The following is a 21,738-nucleotide window of genomic DNA, read 5'->3' as shown; positions in this document are numbered from 1 at the left end:
GAAGCAAAAATTTAATTAAAAAAAATTTTCAGAACAAAAAAAAAAGTTCAATGGTTACAGAAACCTTTGTTTGTCTTAGGGCAGAGTCTCGTCGCACAACCAGTTAAGACATTGATCTTTCTAATTACTGAATTTTAAACCTTCCATGCGGTATTCGATTGGAAATATTTATAGCATTTAGTGGTATTGTGGGCCTGCGTGGATCACCCCTGGATTAGGTACACGAATATATCGCGATCGAGGGCGTGGAGTCAGATTTTCATGGGCTTTAATTATTCTATTACATTCATATCGATTTCATCAGTGTTGCCCACGACAACGGTAAGATACTCGCCTTAAACTGTGAAGATTATCGTCAGGGTCCACGGGTTCAAATACGGGCAAGAGCATCAGAAACGAAGTTCACCTACTGAGCCTGGAGCGGCCACTAATAGATAGCGTCTTTATTTCCCCACCCAACTCCACTGGTTAGAGATTATCGTATGGCGATATATGGCCGGAGTTGGTGCGCGGTTGAGTAGTAGTTGCCCATTTTCAAAACTGGCTCTCAAAAAAAAGTTATTTAACCGCTAAAATATGCCCCCCCCCACAAGTCGATATTTCTGTTCATCAATTAAAATTTTGAAGGGGGTAAGAATTTTTAAAAAATATGTTTGCTTTTTAAGATTTTCATAAACAAAATATGAATTTGTGTGCTTTTCCCGAAGTCTGAAATACATTGTAGAAGACGATGAGGATTCGCGCAGCTCCAGAATTTATCTGGGAAGATTTTACGCTTGCGTCTATGTAAAGTGATACCTCGGCTTACGTATATTTATTTTTGAGATACTTCGAGATCTCGGCTAACGAATACGGATTGGGTTAAGGAAGAGTTGACGTGGAGAATTTAGTTGACATGGATTTGCACGCCCTCCCAATAACAAAACAGCGTCGTGAGCTGAATTTGTATACAATCTTCACAAGAATAACACTGTCTTTAAAGCCCGATTAATTTATACCCGCATCAGAATCACTTTTCATACATGCCTCTATTTCTCTTCCAGAAAACTTTTGAGTGATTTCGTGTAAAATGAATGTGATTTAAGCGCAAAGCGAAAATATTCATACCTAGAAGTGAAGGATACTAATGTGTGCATGTTCTTTCACTGCAAGACTTTTAGCATCAAACTAAACGGTCTGGACATTCAGGGAGACGGATTATCTGTTCAATCTGCATGTACGAGACCCAGAAACGAGCTGATCTCGCGTGGAACCTGCCCACCAACCCGATTAGGTTGTGAACATGGTGTAAAATTAAAATATCTTCAGTTCCTATCGTATTATTATCCTTCATCCAAATGTGAAGCATGGCGTTCATTTCAGCCTTTGACCTCTTTTTTTTTAAACAATGTTTTGGTGTTAAAAAAAAACTTTTCTTCAAAATTTGGGCTATTATCTGGCACGAATTAAACGATTTTCCACAGAAACCTATGAGAAATCACGTTTCGGCTAACGCGCGCGAATGCGATTCCAAAATAATTATCTTCGTTAGCCGAGAGTTATCACTATATTAACGTACTTAGACTAAGAGCATGCACGTCGTTTTCTGAATCGCGGATATACGTTGGCCCTACCGTACGTGCATATTTTTAAAACGCCAAAGCAACGAAACGTTCATTTTCCGACCGCTATTCTTCGAGCATTTCACTAGGCAGAACTCCGAGGACCATTATTCAAGATGACGCGGAAAACCCCCTTTTCATTTTTTTTGGCACCCCTATTATCTTATATTTTTAATCTCGAATCCAGCAGCACCGTACAAATAATAATTATTGCTGTGTGTGTTATGGTCGTTTTGTTCTTCCACGCCCAAGACGTAATTTATAGGGCGCACCAACTTCTCTCGTAATGAGTCCAGAAAAGGCACGAACTCCACAACCGCGAGAGCAAAAACACATCTTCTCCTCTCTCTCTCCCCCTCATTCTCACTTCATCTTCATCTTTTCCGTTTATTATTATACGTCACGATCTTTCTTTGAACCAGCGGCAATCTTTTTTCTTTCTTTCTTTCTCTATTTTCGAAGGCTTTGTTTTTGATCGGGTGGAGTGGGAGTGAGGAAAAAGGCTCCAAAGTATGTACACTACGCTGTAAGTATGAATATAATACATCAGGTTTTCCTCTCTCGTTTTCTAGCCATTCTTTCTCTCCAGTACGTTTATCATGACTATACATTACTTTTTGTTTTGCGCATAACTGCCTTTCAGCGAGACTTAAAGGCTTTGCTCGAACAAAATGGCGTCGAAAATGTCTTCTACAGAAATGAGTTAACTTGATAAAAGTTAAGGAAGACCCTGAAGGATAACAGAAAAAATTTCAAACTCTGCAGTTTTTGAATAAGACACTCGTGTGCAAAATTAAGAGAATTAGCACATTATGTCGAATTTCTGAAAAACTAATGGACAGATTTTAATGAAATTTGGTACGAACAGGCAGACATAACAGAGAAAGATGTATCACACAAAAGTCAAGGTAAGCCTGCATGATTGTCAGTAAAGCTTGTCATTGCAGACAGGCCACAAGCGCGACGGCATACTGGACACGCGGTAGTTGAGGAGTCCCTAAGATAATCGGTGCTACTCCTGCAGCAATGCAGTTTTCAGCTCTTGGATGGTTCTTAGAGGTTGATGGCGAAATGAAATTGCTCTCCCAAGAGCGTCCCAGACCCAGACATGTTCTACACGATTTAGGACAGGTGATCTGGCTCCATACGCCGAATATACTGAATTTCCAGATAATCGTTGACCACGTGATTCCCATGTGGACGAGCGTTGTGGTCCATGAACAGGAACCGATGGCCAACTGCGCCCCCGAAAAGTCAAACATAGGGGTCCAAGATCTCCTCTCTATACCTCGTAACAGCCAGGGACCCTCTGTTAAACACGTGGAGGGGTGTGCGGCCGTCCAACATCATGCCTCAAGTAGACAAATGCGCAAATTCTTTCAATTTTACACACGAGTGTAGTTCGCAGCTATTGTGCAGGACCAGATGAAGTACCAGAGAAACAAGGATAAAAAGCGGAATCTACTAAAAACCGGGACATTTTTCAGACATTACAGCATAAAATTGCAATGTACTGCAAAAATATTATCACACTGATTCTACGTAAAGGTATCAAAATGAATAAAACATCAGGCTAGGGCTATGAATGTCGGACGGCCCGTTTATATACGGGATTGAAGGGCGTACACATCGGGGAGGGGGGGGGGGGGGTTATTGCATCAACCTTTTCACGAAACTTTTAATTAGTTGTACAAACAGAAATCCTATCTTTCCGCAGATTTTTTTGAGATACTTACATTCAAAATGTTAGCGCTCTCTATTGGCTCTACAGAGAACAAAAATAAAGTAATTGAATGTACGTACTGAAGATAGACTTAGGGGGGTTGAAGTGTCTAAGCTGAGTTTTTTTTAACTTGTGATGTATTTGTCATAATTTTTAAATTTTTATCAAATAAAAACATTATAAACATAGTGGTTAATGTACATTTACAGTTGTCGTGTTGATCACAATATTCGACTAGGCAGGAAAACATCAACATAGTCTTCAAAGAGAAATTACGCACGTTCCGCAATATACGGTGTAAATAGGGTCACTGCCCCAGGGTAGGGATGTCTTCAGAGCATCATGGGCCCCCGGGCCAAGTGATTTTTCTGAGGCCCTACATGGCAAATTCTCAAAAAATGCAACTTATTCTCATGTCTCTGAGGCCCCAGGGCCGTGCCCGGGTGCGCCAATGCGTTAAGACGGCAGGGCCCCAAGCCGAATGGGGGGGGGGAGGCAAAATTTACACTCATTTTGCATAATGATAACCCTTTCAAGAAGGACTCTAAGTAAAACCTGACCCCCAGGGCCCAGAAAAGGCACACTACGGCTCCGGGTATAAAAGGGCATACGGAGGGGAAATGGGACATTCGGTGGATTTGTTACGTCGAGCTATTGAGGAGGCCGGGCGGCTACACATGTTACTGCAAGCTCACCAAGCATGCACGTTAAAACTTATTGTTCAAGCGTGACAGAACGTCTGAAGGGAAATTTTGTGCAAGCATTTTGATTGTACAACCGGCTGGAATAAAGAAATTTGATTATGCATGCTTGTAGAAGCCGCACAAGCGAAACTAAAGAGAGTGGCCGTGTAGGTAGCTTGTACCCAGTGATGGTAACTCGTGGGAAAAATTGGGCAAAATTCACCCAAGTGGGAAATTTCTTAGCATTTGTGGGAAATTTTGAGAGTTCATCAAACAAAAGAATTTTTGCAAAAAATAAAAAAATTAATGCAGTGCAATACATTTCTATTGTAAAATTCTTGATTACGCATATCCCCCCCGCTAGATGGCAGCACATTTTTCTGAATGCGTGGGAAAAATTTAGTCAAAAGGGAAATTTGTGGGGGAAATTTTGCTGGAAGAGGTTACCATCACTGCTTGTACCAGTCTTCGCTCTTCAGTCAGCTCTGCTTGGTGTTGGGACTTGTGGTTGGCGTTTTTCCTGCGTACACAAGCATGAAGTGGGAGCGTATCATCGCCTAAGCTCGACATATTACAAGTACAAATTTGTTCTTCAGCAAACATGCTTGTACGGTGTGGTGTCGAAAGGGAAATCGTGCATGCGTGTGTAAAAACGATGAATATGCGTGCTTGTCAAGTTTGCAGTTACGTGCATAGCCACCTTAACAATTATTGAGAGTTTGAGGGCCCAGCGCCTATGGGAAGGGAGTCCTCATAACTGGCCTCTAAGGAGAGATGGCCATTTTATAGAAGGGTAGAAGGGAACTAACTAATTAATGTGAAGTGGAAAAATTTCGGCGCATGAAAAAAATTCACCCTATTCAGAATACCAAGAGCTTGCACATTGATAGGAGTGGCCCTTCAATGATATTTTTCAGCATGGATCATAACTTGCAAGTTGATTAACGCAAAAAAACTAAAATTGCGTAATTTCTTACCTAAAACGTCGAAATAGCTGAGGTCCACCGCTTCAAGCTCGTGACGCTGAACCGAGTTGCATGAGTGTCGCCACATGTACTCAGTGACGTCGTGGTGATTTAGTTTATCGATCGATTGGATTCCGTTGCTAGGCCTTGTCTTACAGAAGTCCTGGTCAACTTTGTTGTTGACCGGCTGCTGCTCGTCGCAGGCCTCGTCCTCGTCGTCTTCGCTGGAGTCATCGGGGTCGACCTCGTCCCTGTCGCTGCTGTGACCGCTGGAGAGTCCATCTTCGAGCACGGGCATGCTGCTCATGAGTCGCCCCGCCGAATTCATGCTGCCTTCGAGTGACACCACGCTCTCGACGTCGTTGCTGTCGCAGTCGGTGGTTTCCGGCGACAGCGTGAAGTTTCGAGTGTGGTCCACCTGTTCGCCCACCTCGGTCTCGCCCAGGTCTTCCGTTCCGGGATACGTGCTGATGGACTCGAGGTCCTGCTCCACCATCTCCACCTGCAGCGTATGCTGGTGGACACTCTCGTGGAGCAGCATCAGCTCGTGCTCGTTAGGAAGAAACGCCGGCGAACTTTCGCCACCGTCGGGGGGAGGAGGTTTGGTGGGAGACGTTTCCTCCGAAGTCGTCGCGTGCGGCACGTCACCGTTCACTAGTTTCACGTCACTGCGCTTCGGGCTCTCTTGGTTGCCCGGAGTTGAGGACGCCTGTTGAGCTAGCCTGCGTCCGACGTAGGAACTTCCCGTGTTCACTCGATAAAGCCTGTATTCGAGTTCGCTGAAATCCGATTCCTGAGCAGAAAGTTTGGGATCCTTTGAGCCCATGTCGTTATGGTCCGTTAGTAGGTCCAACGACTGACTCGGGTCCAGCTTACCGTCACACAACCCGTCGATATCGTCCTTGGTAGGCGATTCGCACTTCTCGTTCGCTTTGGTAACGACGGGTCGGAGGTTCGACTCTCCGGCGATAACCTTCAGTAGTTCTTCGCACGTCGTCGGATGCATCTTCACTTCTCTCTTCTCGTCGTCCGGCACGATGCGCTGCGGGTAACCTGGCCTGGGTCCGTACCGCCGCGGCGACCCTTCGTATTCTGCTATGGGCACGTTTCCGATGACGCGAGCTATGCCGTCCCTGTAGGGAGAAGGGGGTTCAGAGTCTGTTTCCATGTCCTCGGGGCTGAAGTTCCCCGTGTTGTCCGGCACATTGGTATCCGTGTTCCACGACCGGCTGCACGGCGACACCGGAGAATTGGTGTCGAGGGCACCGACGTGAGGTTTGTTGTGCACGAACTGGAACGCCCCCTCGGTATCACTGTTAGGAGACTCCAGAATCTCGCCCCGATAGCTTGTGGGTAGCACGCGATTGCCACAGGGAGACGTCTTAGTCTGTGACGCGACGACGGAGTTGTCGTTGACAGAAGCGTTGTCGACGTCCGTTTCTCTCTGCTGTTCGATGAGCTCGCCGATGTCGTCGTAAACGATTTCCGCGTTCCGAACGGGGGCCTCGTACACTAGGTGGCCCGACGAGAAAGGTCGCTGTTTAGCGTCGATGGGGAAATCTTGAAGCCCTTTCACCGAAGCACTTTTCTTCAACGACGGCCGGCCGTTGATCCTAAGTTCGCGGGAGGGGGATTCCTCTTCCTGAATGTATGGTTCGGTCCTGTACTTAGAACACGCGTGTAGCCTGTCGACAGATCCGGTGCACGTATAGGTATAGCGCCTCAACTTGTCGTCGTACATCACGTCGGCACTGTACCTCTTGTACTCGTCTTTCTGCTGCATGCCGTGGTCGTACATCCGTTGCCTGTGGTAAGAGAGTTCATCGCCGTGACGTTTCTTGGCGGGTTTGCTCCTGCTCTTGGAAAATATTTCCCTACCGCCGGCGATCTCTATCCTACTTTCCCGCAGGCAGTACGCGGGACTGTTCTCAAGCTGATACGCGACGTCGAGCTCGGGTTCGTAAGGTACCTCCTCCGGGTAGTCCTGCGGATCCCCGCAACCGGGGTGGTTGTTGCTGTCTTTCGAGTTGCACAGCAAGGAGCCGTCGTAATCACAGTATTCGTAGGCGCTGATCACCGAGCGGTCCTCCGTGATCACTGAATTGTTCTGGTTCACTACGCCGGAACCGACGCCGTCCTGCTGCGAGCAGCGAGACGAGGTCTCGCTCGCGTCCGAGGGAGCAGTGGGCGAGCGCCGGTTGCTGTCTTCTACTTGGTCTTCTTCCTCCTCGCGGAGGAGGTAGTTGTCGTTCATTTTGTCCATGCTATTCACTGTGCTGTCGCTGCCGAAGGGCGACGATGTGGAGGCCAGCTTATGAAATTGTTCCTTGACGATTGTGTTGCGGTTAACGTCGCTGGTGATAGTAGGTCGTGGACGACATCTGGGAAAGAGTTTGTTGATTTCCTCGTTGTCGCTGCTGGGTTCCTGCACAGGATGGTCCATAACTTTCGCCATGGCGGGAACATCACAGTAATCTCATAGTATATTTATTTAACCTGCAGAAAGAGAGAAAGAGAAAAAATCAATATACTTAAATAGATACGTGTATGTTGAATATAGAGTGTTGAATATGTTATTCAATAGAGTGTGTTATATAAATTCAATTTAAGCCAAGGTTTTGTTGCTAGTTCTGGTGTGCCTCAGGTATATGTCCTAGGACCGTTGTTATTTATCATTTTTATCAATGATTTATCCGCACTTTTCAAAAATTGTCCACTCTTTTCTGATGATTTGAAGATTTTTAAAAGTATTGATTGTATTGATGTATGTTACAGCCTACAAAACGAGTTGTCTTTACTTCACGAATGGTGTTTACTTAATAGATCTAATCTCAATATTGATAAATTTTTTGTTCTTCCATTCGCTCACAAAAAGAATCCAATCTTTTTTTCGTATTGCATTAATAATAGCCAATTTGCTTAGAAGAACCTCTGCGACCGGTTTGGGCGTTATTTGTAGTACCACTTTTAACTTTGCTGATCACATTAGAAATCTTTGCTCTGTGTCAAATAAAAAACTTGGCTTGCTTAAAGAATGTCGAGATATTTCAACGATAGTATTACTTTAATATTCCTTTTTAATACGCTTATAAGATCTAAACTGTAATATACTTCAATTATCTGCAACCCATTTCATGCTTGCCTCAATACGAGTCTTGAAATTATTCAAAACAATTGTCTAAGGTATTTATATTTCAAAAAACATTGTCCTTATAACAATATTCTATTTGCCACTCATCTACGAAACAGTTTCAATGTCATTAGCTTACAAAAACGCAGACAGTACTTGCTCGTTATTTTTTTCAAGAAACTGGCGACTAACCAAATTGATTGCATACCCATTCTTAACGAAATCTGTTTCAATATTAAGTGCCAAGATACAAGATCTAATTGTGGCAATATTTGCAGTCAAATCATTCATTATTGGTAATTACTGTGCTGTAAACAGATTTTCCGAATTTTATAATGAGCTTTCTCAACATCTGGCTATTTTTCATTCGTCTGTTACCGACTTTAGAAGATTTTTGCTGTGATTGCGTTGTATATATCTTTGTACAGAATTTTTGTATTTTGCGTAATTTTTGTTACTATTTATTGTCTTTTGTGTACTTTATCATGTTGTCGTTTTTTCAATTCTGTGCTAATTTTTATTTTTACTGCAAGCTGTAATTGGGTTTAAACCTGTAGCTTTGTATTTTTAAATAAATAAATAAGACAATACAGCTTCGTTCACTGAATCAAAAGAGTGAGTGGAAAATTCTATCCGTACTTCGTCGTGTAAATGCAAGTTTGGAAAGGTACAGGGTGGCCAATAAAACTTGCTTGAATTTTTCCCTGACTTTTTCTAACAAATATATCTAATTCAAAATCTCAACCTACCAAATGTTTCTTGAGGATTTTCTGCTGACTTTTGCCAAACTATTTAACACTTTTCCCGTCGCTGGGAACCATGAAACAACTGTTGTCCCAGTCAGATACAAATGAATAACTTCAATCTCGAAATAATTCACATAACCCTAAGCACCTACCGTAATTTTGTGTGTGTATAGTCAACGGATTACATGATGTATTATCTCAACAGCTTTTTTTCCCGAAAAGTTTGAATAAAAATAAATACATTCGACGCCGCTTATTAGAATCACGCATAATGTTATAATTCGGGCATTATTATCACTTTTTCAAGGAACGGAACGGACCAATTTCATAACATGTGGAGAAAATGCGTTAGCCCTTTAAGTGGCAATTAAAAATCACTAAATCCCCCTTCAAAAAACATGTCATATTTCTTTTAATTAAATAGGTTTTCTTCCGATTTTCTCCAGGTGCAAACTCCACAGAGCAACAGACCCACAACCATTGGCGTACGCAAGGGAGGGGGGTGTTCTAACCCCCCACTCAAGCCGAGATTATAGCGTTATTTTGTAGGAAGAAACGTAAACCCTCCCCCCTTGCGAAAATGCGTACGCCTATGCCCAGAATGGTGCAATTATTCAATCATTACAGTTAGTCAAATAGATAGCAGCACCATGCATAAGCATTATACAGAAACAAACTTCCCGTTGGGTTCACAACACGTACACACACATTCCAACATGTACCAATTCGTTAGAGGTTCCGCAGAGGAATGTGGACGAGGTGCATGTATGGTTTAGTAATAACAGGTGCAAACTAAGGGTATAGGGAAAAGTTTTCCCAATGGTAAATATTATTTTTACAAAGTATCTGGGCTTGTCAATGCTAAAATAAAGGCTTCTATGGAGACGAGATATCTCGACGTTATCGCTTCAAGGGTTAACAGTCATCGAGACTTCAGAAAATGCTATCAAATTTTTTCCAGTCGAAAGTTCTTTGCGCATTCTTAAGCTTAAGGCGTAAAAGAACGTTTTCCTTCAGTTCTTGATCAGTTTCTTTCGAGAGACATTCTTAGGGGAATCTATGAAACGTATTGTGTACATTAAAAAAAAATCGTAATTTGTGATAGACATTAGACAATCCCATTCTAACGCCTCATAATGGTTTAAATGTGATTGGGGATATCATTTGATCATTTTTGGCACACCACGGTCAATTATACATATTGGGTTGCTGTATTTTGCGGTATGTTCGGCATCCATATATTTTGTTGGGCAATTCGCTTGTGCGTGTTGTGGTGTTTATAACAATACAGAATTTTAGCTTAAAGGGGGGAAAAAAGGTCCCGTTTCCTTAGAATACAATAGAATAAAAAAGAAATGAAACGATTAAACATTTTGCAATCAATTATCTACGCGGGGGAAAGAAAAACAAAAGTTGTCCAGTTTTACCAATAGCCATTTACCATTAAAGTCCTGTTCGACCAAACGGGAGGTATGGTCTCCGTATTGTAAACGAAACCTTTTCGGATATACAGTCGAATCCCGTTTTAACGAAAACTTTTTTTATAAGTCGCAGATAAGTTTTACATAATAACAATACTAATACCTGGAATTCCTTTATAACGAAATATCATTATAACGATAACGAAGTGATTTCTCCGGTCTCTTGGAGTTCGTTAAAACGGGATTCGACTGTAGTTATCATTCGGTAATTCTTATCAGAAAACCCCCAGTCCCGATGCGATCATATTGAGTGGCGTGCTAAATGTATTGCTAAAAAAAAATGCCTATATAGATAACAGATGGCCTATGGATGATAGCGGGCGAATCACCGCTTATTTATTTATTTTTACCCTCCATTCCTTAAGATTTCATTATTGGCAATAAAGGTAACGATCAGAAACTTACACATTTACATATACGGAGGATTAGTCACCGTTTCGTATTATCCTAAAGGTGTCGACACACTATTTTGACGTGACAAGGTCTCATGTCACGTCATAATAGTGTGTAGGAACCTCAAGATAGGGTTCCCTGCAAAATCTGCAGACAATATGCGATTCTAGACCGAAAGTCGAAAAATTTCCTTGACCAAACGTCATGGAGAAATGCAGCCGGCCCAGTTTTAATTGAATGTCACCGATTATAGCACACAATATCCGATTAAGCGAGGTATCTGATTATGCGGGGAACAATGGAATTGTCATTTAAAACGTTAGCATAATTTGTATATTCAAAACTGATGAAGGGAAAAATATTAATTAATGAAGCTTCTCGAATAAATCAGCCATCAAAAATGAAATGAAAATTGTATTAAATTACAATGATCTATAATTTTTACTTTTAATCAGGAAAGCTAGTGCCCTCTATTGGTTCAGCGGAGTAAACATTAATAGTTAAATGAATGTATCGGAAACAACTCGAATACTTGGAGGCCATTATATATTTTAAAATCTTACTTTTATATACATATATATAGTAACATATTTTACATTAATTTCAAAAATGTTTCATTCAATAAAAACATCGCTGTGAACTTTGCAATGAAATTAGCAAACGCGGATTATGCACCACCGCTTAGAGCGGCGATTCCCAACGTGGGGTCCACGCCCCACAATGGGGCAATTTGAGCTATTCTATGAAGCCCTGCAGCCTTCATTTTTCTGTATATATCAGTTCAAATTCTCAATTTTAAATAATTTTTTCGATGACTTCTTTCTTATATTTTTCTCTTTCAGTGGAAGGGATTTGACTAAGGGTTCTTGGTGTTTTGTGTTCAACGAAAACTTGTGCCAGTAAGATAAAGTCCACGAACCCCCCCCCCCCCCCATGCCAATAAAATGAAGAAAAATGAAGGGGCACTCCTTTAAAAATTAATATTCTGCGTATAGTATAATAACAATGAGTTAATTGTTTTCTCGTATCAAGGACCCCCCTGAAATTTCTCCGATGACCCTTGATTAAGAACCACTGCTTTTAACTACTTAAAAGTAGACAGTTATGGGGGGTGCAAAGACCCATGGATTTAAAATTGAAGTAGGCAAAACAGAAAATAATGGTTCTTACATTTGGTGGGGAGAAAACTTTGTCTGTTATGGAACTATGAAGTTTCACCGGGAAAAGAGAGGAGGGGGGGGGGATTTGCTCTTACAAGAGCACGAGTGGGGGGAGGACATTAGGATTTCAGAGAGGGTTTGGTGGAGGGAATGGCATAAAAAAGGTTGCGAATCACTGGCTTAGAGCATATGCAGGAAATTGCGGTCCTTTAAAAAAAAACCTCAGAAACTTCAGTTGGAAATAATAACAGCGATGGTCTTCCAAACCTTGGTCTTGAATAAAATGAACCATTTACACACTTTAAAGAACACTTTGAATGAGTATGCATGAAGTAGTAAGTAAAAATAACTTAATTTCACACCACGATAACGAAATAAACACTAAAAATAGAAGAAAACTACTACTGTTGTCCGATTTTTACTTTAAAAGAATTTCTCACAATGCCTTGGAAGAAAAATTTAAAGAAAGTAAAAAAAAAAGTAAAGATAACAATAAGAACAACATCATGGAATTCAGCGTTTTAAAATGAAGTTACACACACATACACACAAAAAGCTTCCATGCAATTATATTTAATTCAATTCAGCTAGCTTCGTATACACGGCCTGCTTTTCTTCCTCGCTCTCCGCCTCGATGTAAATAACGTACATATGGATGGGAGTGGGGGAGGGATAAAGTCCCTCCCCACGGAACCGCTGGAAAGGAAACGCTGCGGGGGGAGAGCATTTCAATTAGGAATTTCATCACTATAAAAATTGAACAACACTTGGAAATGAGAATAATGATATATGAAGGGTTAGTGGGTGGTGAGTAAGATGAAAACTATGAAATGAAGCAAAGCTCTGGGCGTTGAATTCATAATTCCATTAATTAAAATAAGACAGTGTAAGTGGGGAAGATCGTACTCGCGAGAAAGGAATCTACCTCAAAATTAAAATGAGTGTATGTATATATATATTGCGTAAAGTGAAAAACTCACGGTCTTCCTGAAAAAAAAAAACTAATAAAAATAAATAGATCATTGGAAAGTAAAAGCTATGGGGGGTTTGAATTCCTCTTACAAAATAATAATAATAATAACGGCTATAGTAATTACATTCAGCAAACTGCTCCAACTTTTAGAAGTAGGCTACTGAACTCGGTAAAATATATATATGTGAGGGGAAAAAAAATTGTCGATTGATTTTATATAGTTTTTCTATATAAAATCCTTCTTAAGGCAAGGGTGAACAACCCCGAGGGCCAAATGCGGCCAGTCTAGAGGTTCACGCAAAAGGTATTCCGGTAGTAAAAAGGCCATTGCACACAATAACACAATAAATACCCACGCCGACTATACTTTCTTCATAAAAATACTGGAAACCGAAATCCGTGCGGGATATCACGAATAAATATTCAAAATGCAAGTAAAGTTGCCAATCACAGCCAAAAAAATTGGGTTTTTTTTTAATTATGTGGATTTCTCTTCAATACAAAAATTATCGGTACGGGAAAGCTAATAGAATTCTAATTCTTTCATTCATCAATGTTCAAAGCATCAATTCATCAAGCCGATACACATACATGTTTAAGAGTTATAATCTTCAACAAACGTTTTTCGTCGCATATCGTTGCTCTGAAGTTACCAAGTAAAAAAAAAAAAAGAGAGAGAGAGAGTCCAGTTGTAGGATATGAGGACCCATGACCAAACGGGGCTGCTAAATTTCAGGGTTGTAAAGATACATCTAAATATGCTGCCTATGTGTTTGTATCAAGGCTGCCAAAAAACGCTTTTCTTATATATGTCTACGTCGGGCATGTGATCAAAAAAGAAATAAATGCCCAATCACAACTTTTTACCCGAGTACTTTCATTTATTATTACCCGAACAATGTCGGGTAATAGACAGTTTGTCCAACCCTAGCCAGGGTTTGAAGATAATCATGTAAAAAAAAGTTTTAAATTTAAATCACATTTTTTTCCATTTAAATCGGTTTTTTTATTAAAATTAACTGACTGCTCATTAATTAAAACTAATCCTGTTAATCATTGAGAATGCATATTTTAATATCACCTACATATCACCTTATCTGTCAAATTTAATCCAGCATTAACGAATAAACTATAAATCAGCAATATACAAACGAACTACAAGAAAAACATACGAAGGCCAAAAATCTTTGTTTATGTAAACATGAAGGGTCGTTGAGCCCAAATTAACTTCATGGATTAACATCTCTTGTAGAGAAAAATGTTTTCATTTCAAAAGGTGTCCCCGCCCCTAATTTAAAGTGAATGCCTGATGGCAATTCAGTATCGCAGACAGTGCAAGGATTCTTGATTCACACTCAACGTACAACAAAAGGATCATTCAGCATTAACTAAATGAAAAACAAGACAAGATTGTTTCTCGCGCAATTGGTGGATGCCTTTATTATCATGTGTTTCTGATTTGCATGATGTTACTTAATAAATCACCCTTTTTCACTCTTTCACAGATTTAATGAGCTTTGGTAAAAAATGAGCAAACTCTCTAAAGACATTTCCCCCTTTGGTATTCATGATGGCACAACATCTATTGTTATTTTAAACCAGCAATTAGGGCATAGAATTCAAGGCTTTATACAAAAACCAATTTCTCTTCTTTTTTTTTTTTATCAGGGAAACCCTACTGCCCCATTGCAATGCATTGCCAATGCTTAGGGTAGTTGCATCTAAGAGTTTATAGCTCCCTATATTTTTCTGAATTTTTTTCTCACGCACAAAATCTAGAAATAGAGCAGCTATCTTTCTGCACTGTATCTAGGGATTAGGTCCAAGTCTATATTTCAGTTTAGTAAGGGACAACCCCATGGTTGTGGTGCCACAGGGAGTTTTTCCTTTAAAGGGTTGTTAATAAATGGAATAGCCTACCTACTCGGGGTCGTGAATTCGAACACAATTGGCCCGTTTAAAAAGAAGTACGATAGACATAGTGGGATAAATCGAGAAACTACCTATACTTAGATGGGACAACCATAATATTTTTAATGTGCAGTGTATTATATAGTATTAATTATTAGTTTCTCCTTTAGCGATATATGCTTTTATATTGGGTTTCAGTATTTTGGTTATAATTGACATACACATTTTTTATGGATATTTTTTTTTTCAGCCAACTCGTTGGGCGATTTGCCTGTTGTGGACGTTGTATACGCTATTGCCAAAGCCCGAAATTGACTTCTTCACGACTAGGCCGATTTCGTTCAATATTGTACCAGCCAATGTCCGGATTTCGGACATGGGACAGTCAGTTCGTGGAGTAGTCGGTGATTCCCGGCCAAAGTCCGATAACAAAACACGTGATTCGGGATTATCGTTAAGTTGGCCTATTTTTTCGTAATAATTATGTCTATGTTAGTTATGGCAAGAAATCAAACCGCAGTCACGAAGCGGTGATAATATTTTCTCCAAAATTTGAACTATATGGCTATATATAATTATTTTTATAGTTTTCCCCTCAAATTTCACTTTCTTTCCCCTCGTCACATGGAGCTAATCCAATACAGGTGATATATTTATAGACATGTATCGCACGTTGGCGATTAAAAAATTGGATTTGGCTTCTACTGGGCTATCCCACATCAGCACATCGAGTTTGACTAAAGATCTCCGGCCAATTTGCGAAGTGGCCGGCCCCGGCCGCACTTCGGGCTTTGGCAATAACATATTTCACCAGATCTTCTATATTTCTTTTTAATCAAAAACTTCCAATTACATGCGCATACCATACTGTTATTTTTACTTCGATATCGAAGAAATGAAAGAAAAAAATTGAATTTCGTGATTTAAATCAATGATTTTCTTGAAAAAAATCAAGCTATTTAAATTGTGATTTTAATCGCTATCATTTTTGATGTTATTTAATTTAATGAAGCAAATCACATGAGATTAACGTTTGACGACAAAACAATTGAGATTAAAATGTTATTCATGAAAAAAAAGCAAAAAATTTCGATTTCGACAAATATGCAAGATTAATTATATGACATATCATTATCATAGTTATAGTCATGATAATCGTAATATATTTAGTAAGTTATGAAAGTAACCTTCATTTCTTTCTCAGTAAAGAATAAATATTCAAGTTTCATTTAAAAAAAAGGGACATTTACAAAAAAAAAATCGGGACGGCCAAAATTACGGAAAAATACGAATCATATGCACACCATATAGCCCCATAGACGGATACAGCGCGCCCTCAGAGAATTAAAAAAAAGAAGAAAAAAGCTAAGGCTTGGACGTGGACACTACCCCCCTTCCCCCGAGCAGCGTTATGCCTGGCCCCGAGTACTGAAAGTTTTGTGCATTTTTGCTATACGGGAATCAGCCGGAACCATAGATTATTGACGTTTCACGTCATATCCTAGGTGTCGAGACAATCATGCGTATTTCATTCGAAAACTTATTCAGCAAAACACGTGATGTCTTTCACTGAAATAGCACATAACCCAGTTCAAATGCTTCCGTTTATGAACAAAGGTTCGAATATACCAGTCTGAAAAACAGCAATGCTATTGACTGCTCATCATGCCTATCAGCACTTTTTCTCATTACGATCGTTTTAATAATTACTTTTGTTTATCCGGCACAGAATGTAGAGAAACAGCTTCTCCAGTAGAAACAAAACAACTAAGCCCTCAAAAACAATCGCCATTGATAACACACGCTAACAACATCATTAAAGCTTGATAGATATGTACCGAACTAACAACTGATGATAATGCATTGCTCAAGTTCATAACATCGGGCGTGGAGAGACAATTCGCACGAGTCACAGGCACAGTCAAATAAGATAACCATCAACTAATTTTTAGTGCGAGTTGCAAGAGGAGTGTACGAAAACATCCATACAAGGCTCTTTCACCTTCATCAACCACCGAAACACAGCGAAAGGGTCCAAAAACCACCTCGGATCGAGACCACACCCTCAATTACCTGTGAGAGCTGATTACTCGGAAGCGCATGAATAAGTGATAATAATAATAATAATAATTGAAACGAACAACTTGAAGCTGTCATCCTGAATAAGAACGCGGCTGTTTTTTCAATGTTTAAAATAACAAAATTCAAACAACTCCATAACCGCACATGCACCTCGTAAACATCCCCCCCCCCCCGTTCTCTTCAAACCGTACACGGACAACACCAGCCTATGTAGCTGTAATCTACGATAGCTGACACGACCAGGGCTTCATCGTATGGTGAAAATTTCAGTCTTTGTTAGAGCAATCCGAAACTTCATAAAAAAAAAAAAAAAAGAGAGAAACATTCCTCTGGAGAATTTCTAACAAAGTGGTACCAGGAAGAAAGTGTGTGTGTGTGTACATATAAACCGATTTGTGAAAAAGTTATTCTCACGAAGGGGATTTTTTGTTTATTTTTTTTTTGGAAAGCAATTTAGTTCCAGTTTTTGATGATAGAAGGCTAGAGAAACAAGTCTGGCAGGAGTGAATGAACCATAGAACCTCTTCTGTATCCGAAACGTTCGTAAAGCTTCAGCCAGGGATTCGTGGCTGAGGTACAACTTCAAGACTAGTGCTTTAACCAGCAATGCCAACAGCACAAAGAAAACCTTATTTAGGTGTCAGTATGAGAATTAAAAGAAAAAGAGCTGTCAAATGCACACCCGAAATTTATAGGACTCTGATTAACGAATTTCCATAAATGTGCTTTTGTGCAGAGCACTCTATAGACAAAAATTGGAATTTCTTTGAATAAAAAAAAAAATCTACATTCGTGAGAATAACTTCTTTGCAAACCGCATTCAAATATACCAATTCCTTTAATTTTTAAACTACTTACGAATTCACCGGAATTCACCTGTAGATGCGTGGCCCTAACGTAATTTATGTTGTCAGAGTTATGTTTATTCCGTGGTATACGAATGCTGTCATCTGTGTTGCATGTTTTGAAGAGAAAATGCCAAATGTCTGAATTTCCATGTTATGGAAGTATTGTGTTGAATATATGCCTGCTTACCGCTGTTTCAAAGTGAAACATCGCGGAAAACCAACTTCAGCCGATTACCACCACCTGCAGAAGAAGGCCTCCGCCCGTCATAAAGAAGCCCGTCGCTGAAATAAATTCCGCCCGTCGCTGAAGAAAATCTCATCTACAGCCATTGGATATACTACAAAAAAGAATAAATATGGCGCAAGATGGCCTTCTCCAGTGGCGTCACGAGCTTCGTGCGGAGGCCACCTCCTATACAGGTGGTGTTGCCACTACTGTGCCTCCAGCTTCGAACTCATATACTCACGGTGCCAGTCCAGCACAATCACCACACAGCAGCACTAAGTTCAAACACATAGGAGAGAAACCCTGTGAAACTTTCGCAACACAAGAAAACCTGTCGCACTTGGCCATGAATGACAGAATCTCCGATAATAGATCAAATTAATAGAGGAATTCATTCAGCAGACTGCATCCATAAAAAAAAAAAAAAAAAAAAAAACTCTTCCCCCACCCCTAAATTCTGGCAAACTTGAAAAACCGTCGCTGATAGTGCGAAACTTGATCAAAATCCTCACATAAAGTGTTCACAAATCTGTCTTTCCCCCTTTGCAAGCAGGACCAGCCACGACTCCCACAACTGCCGTCGGCCTCTTGGAGAGACAGACCATCGAGATTAATGGCACCGAACACGAGATTTCATTGAGTTATGACAAGAGAATTTATTGTGCTCGTTCCCTCACTGTCAACCTACCAACGAGAGCGTTAGAGACTCGACAGCAGCTGTGGCACACACACACACACCAGCTTTCGACGGAATGAGAGGAGACAGAAAACAAAAGGGGGTGTTGGGTAATAACGTATTTTGTAAGAGAGAGTTTGTGCGTGTGTATATATATAGCCCTGACCTCAGCTCGATATAATAATGACGACGGGTCCGCCCGTCCGCTTGACAAATACACGCACTCAGAATTTTCCAAGTTTTTTTTTCCTTCTCACACAATTTACCCACACATAACTCATCAAATGCTCACTGGCGTCGAACCTGACCCGAAAGCCATTCCAATGTCGTCCAGAAGCAACGACAAATAGTAAAGGGGGGAAAAAAATGACCAGACTGGACTGGGTAAAAAAAATGATTTATGACGTAAGAAGGGGGGGGGGAAATGACACATTGGTTGTGTCTGCAAAATCCAAGTAAATAGGAGTCAAAACGTAATACAGCGCCCCCCCCCCGCTCTATTTTTAGCCTGTGATGTGCCCGTAACTGTAGTAAGATTCTAAAAATAATACTAAAAATTAAAAACGATGATTCCCCTAAAACGAGATTCTTGAGATTTCTAATTAAAAAAATGAATGTCAGAGAAAATCTGGGGAAAGGACCTCAATTTCAAGACCTCTCATTTTAATTTGCGGAGAAACGCGACAGATTCCTTGTCTGAAATCTTTTCAAACCACGTTCATATCGCAGAATATTTCAGGTTATTTTCATGGCATATACATACAGTGCACCACAAAAGTTTAGGCATAACGCAAATTTCGAGTTTTAAGTAATTTAATGCAAATTAGCAGGATCCCTGTGACAAATTAAAAACAATAAAAATGCTTGCCATAAAAGTTTAGGCACGTTTTTTTTTTTTAGAAATCATGTAAATAGTTTTAGTAACTTAAGTGATGAACCATTGCTTTTTATAACATCAAATGCACGAATTTCCATCGAAAGAACAAGGTTTTATAGTAAGTCTGGTCAGTATAGTAAGTCAAAATCAAAAACCATGCTTTCTCAATTGTATTTTTCAGTGCAAAATATATATACCGAAAAATATTGTTTTCCTCTGCTATGCACGACACGTGTGAGGGTAGGTTTTCAATGGGGGGGTTTAGATTCATTTTGAAGGCTGGCCAATGCAGAACAGAGACGCTTTTAGCTCTGAACTACTTTTTCCTTGAATAGGCTATGAGATGCGAATGGGGGCATGATCCTGCTGAAAAGTCTAGCTTGAAGCACCCAATATTACTCCAAAATGGTAATAAATGGCTTTCTTGGTATATTTTTGTATTCTTGCTGCCATTTCAGAATGCCAATGAGGTCTTCCCATCATAACCAAACGCTCTATCATCAAACTTCCACCTTGCTGCGTACTGAATAAAGTTCTTAGATTCTTGCTTAGATCATGCCTAGTAATAAGAATAACCGTCTGGGCCATCTAGAAATTCCCCTTTTCATCACTGCAGTGATTTTCCTGAATACGACATATGGTATCGAGTGCAGTTCAATTGCGCTCGCTAATGGTGACGTTTTCAGGGTATACAAATCATTTTGCTCTTTTGCAAATAGCCGACTTCGCGAATTTATCTACGATCAGGGGGTTTCCTCTTAAAATATTCATTTCTGTTCTATGTTTTCACTAGCAGAGTGATTTTGTTGCGAAGCCAGTCTCCGTATTTTTCTGACGTCACGTAAACTGTCACTCGTGGTCTTCCTGGTCTCGATTTTGGTTTACAATGCTCACCAAGTGCTAGCGCTGTATATTATAGATACCTCAGTTAAATCGATTCAATTCAATAGAAATTCGAGAAACAGACAACATTAACCTTGTGACGTCACTACTCATATCCACAATACTTCCTTGTTCTAAGACTGAGCGGATTTTGGCATGGTACTTGATTCACGAAATCATTCAATGTGTAGCAACAATGAGAAACACACCTTTGTGACGTAAATTAACGTGGCAAATTGAAATTTACATAAATTTGATTCTGTGCCTATACTTTTATAACGCACGTAAAATTCAATGTTTTTTCTCTGAAGTTTTAGTTTTTATGACGCGTTTCCCTCATATATTCTAGAATACGAAATTTCTGATCTCAAATAAAATTATTAACAAGAGCTATTAGTTATTTTTAATTTTATTAAAGCATATATTGTGTGTCTGAACTTTTGTGCTGCGCTGTAGGTAAAATATTATCCCACCAGAATTCATCCATATTACGTACGTCGTATACCAGGTCGCCATGGCGAGTCAAAATTTGAGGAGTGTAAGACTAAAATTTTCTATGTGCGATGACTAAACTGGAGTCTGGGGACAACGCAAAAAATTCGGAATTGATGTAAGCATTTCTACCCACTTGGGAAGAGGTCACAGGGAGCCCAGAAAAGCATAAAATAATTATTTTGTTCGTTTTTTTCTCGGGGGAAAAATATATGTTTGACTCTTAGAAAATTTGGCTGCTACATATTTTTTCCCCCAATTTGTCAAGCCTTATCCCATAACACTGAATCATGTGTACTTAAATATAACTATTAACATTGCTCTAAAATAACTCGCATATTTCAACAGAAATAACGAATCTCAATTTAGGTTCATATTTCAAAAGAATTTTGATCCTGTCAAATTAATGTTTGTTATGTTTTAAATTAACGAAAACAAAAATTCCAATGAAAAGAAATAAAGATTTTTTTAATATTCACCAAAAATAAATTCTTGAAATATTTTATTTCAAGGAAAATAAAAACGATGCTATTTCAAACATTTTGTCATTCAAAAACGATTCTAACGAGATGAAATGCTACGAAGTTCATACTTGAGGACATGAAAATGGTAATTAAGGTTTTTTTTTAAAAAAAAAATCAAAATTTAAAAATACAAAAAACACGGAGAAGATAGAAAAGGTTTTATCCTGAACTAATTGGAGGAAAGGATAAATTCCCTAAAATCAAAAGTATTCTGACGTTAAACGAAAAACCAAAAAGCTATTTCTCTTTCCTCTTTATTCAAAAGAAAATTAAAAACAAAATTAGGAGAACATCAAATGTTTTAATTAATAAACTAATTAATCCTAATGACGGCAAATGGTTATTTCATCGGTAACTTTATTGTT

General features: G+C 39.6%; 1 protein-coding gene across 5 annotated transcripts in view; it reads right to left on the bottom strand.

Moving 5' to 3' along the window:
- The window catches only part of LOC149078850 (uncharacterized), a 214,179-nt gene that overhangs the window by 104,500 nt on the left and 87,941 nt on the right, over positions 1–21,738 (bottom strand). For all 5 annotated transcript variants that reach the window (XM_089241013.1, XM_089241012.1, XM_089241011.1 and 2 more), the window contains exon 2: positions 4,985–7,468. In XM_089241013.1, coding sequence (XP_089097139.1) covers positions 4,985–7,427 — 2,443 coding nt within the window. In that variant the 5' untranslated portion in view covers positions 7,428–7,468. The remainder of the gene's footprint in view (positions 1–4,984; positions 7,469–21,738) is intronic.

The sequence above is a fragment of the Pholcus phalangioides genome, unplaced genomic scaffold, assembly GCF_987345545.1.
Source record: "Pholcus phalangioides strain wild (caught in Gottingen) unplaced genomic scaffold, Ppha-v1.0 ptg000013l_1, whole genome shotgun sequence".
Classification (NCBI taxonomy): domain Eukaryota; kingdom Metazoa; phylum Arthropoda; class Arachnida; order Araneae; family Pholcidae; genus Pholcus; species Pholcus phalangioides.
The sequence above is the reverse complement of the archived record's forward strand: the minus strand, read 5'-3'. Positions and strand labels throughout refer to the sequence as shown.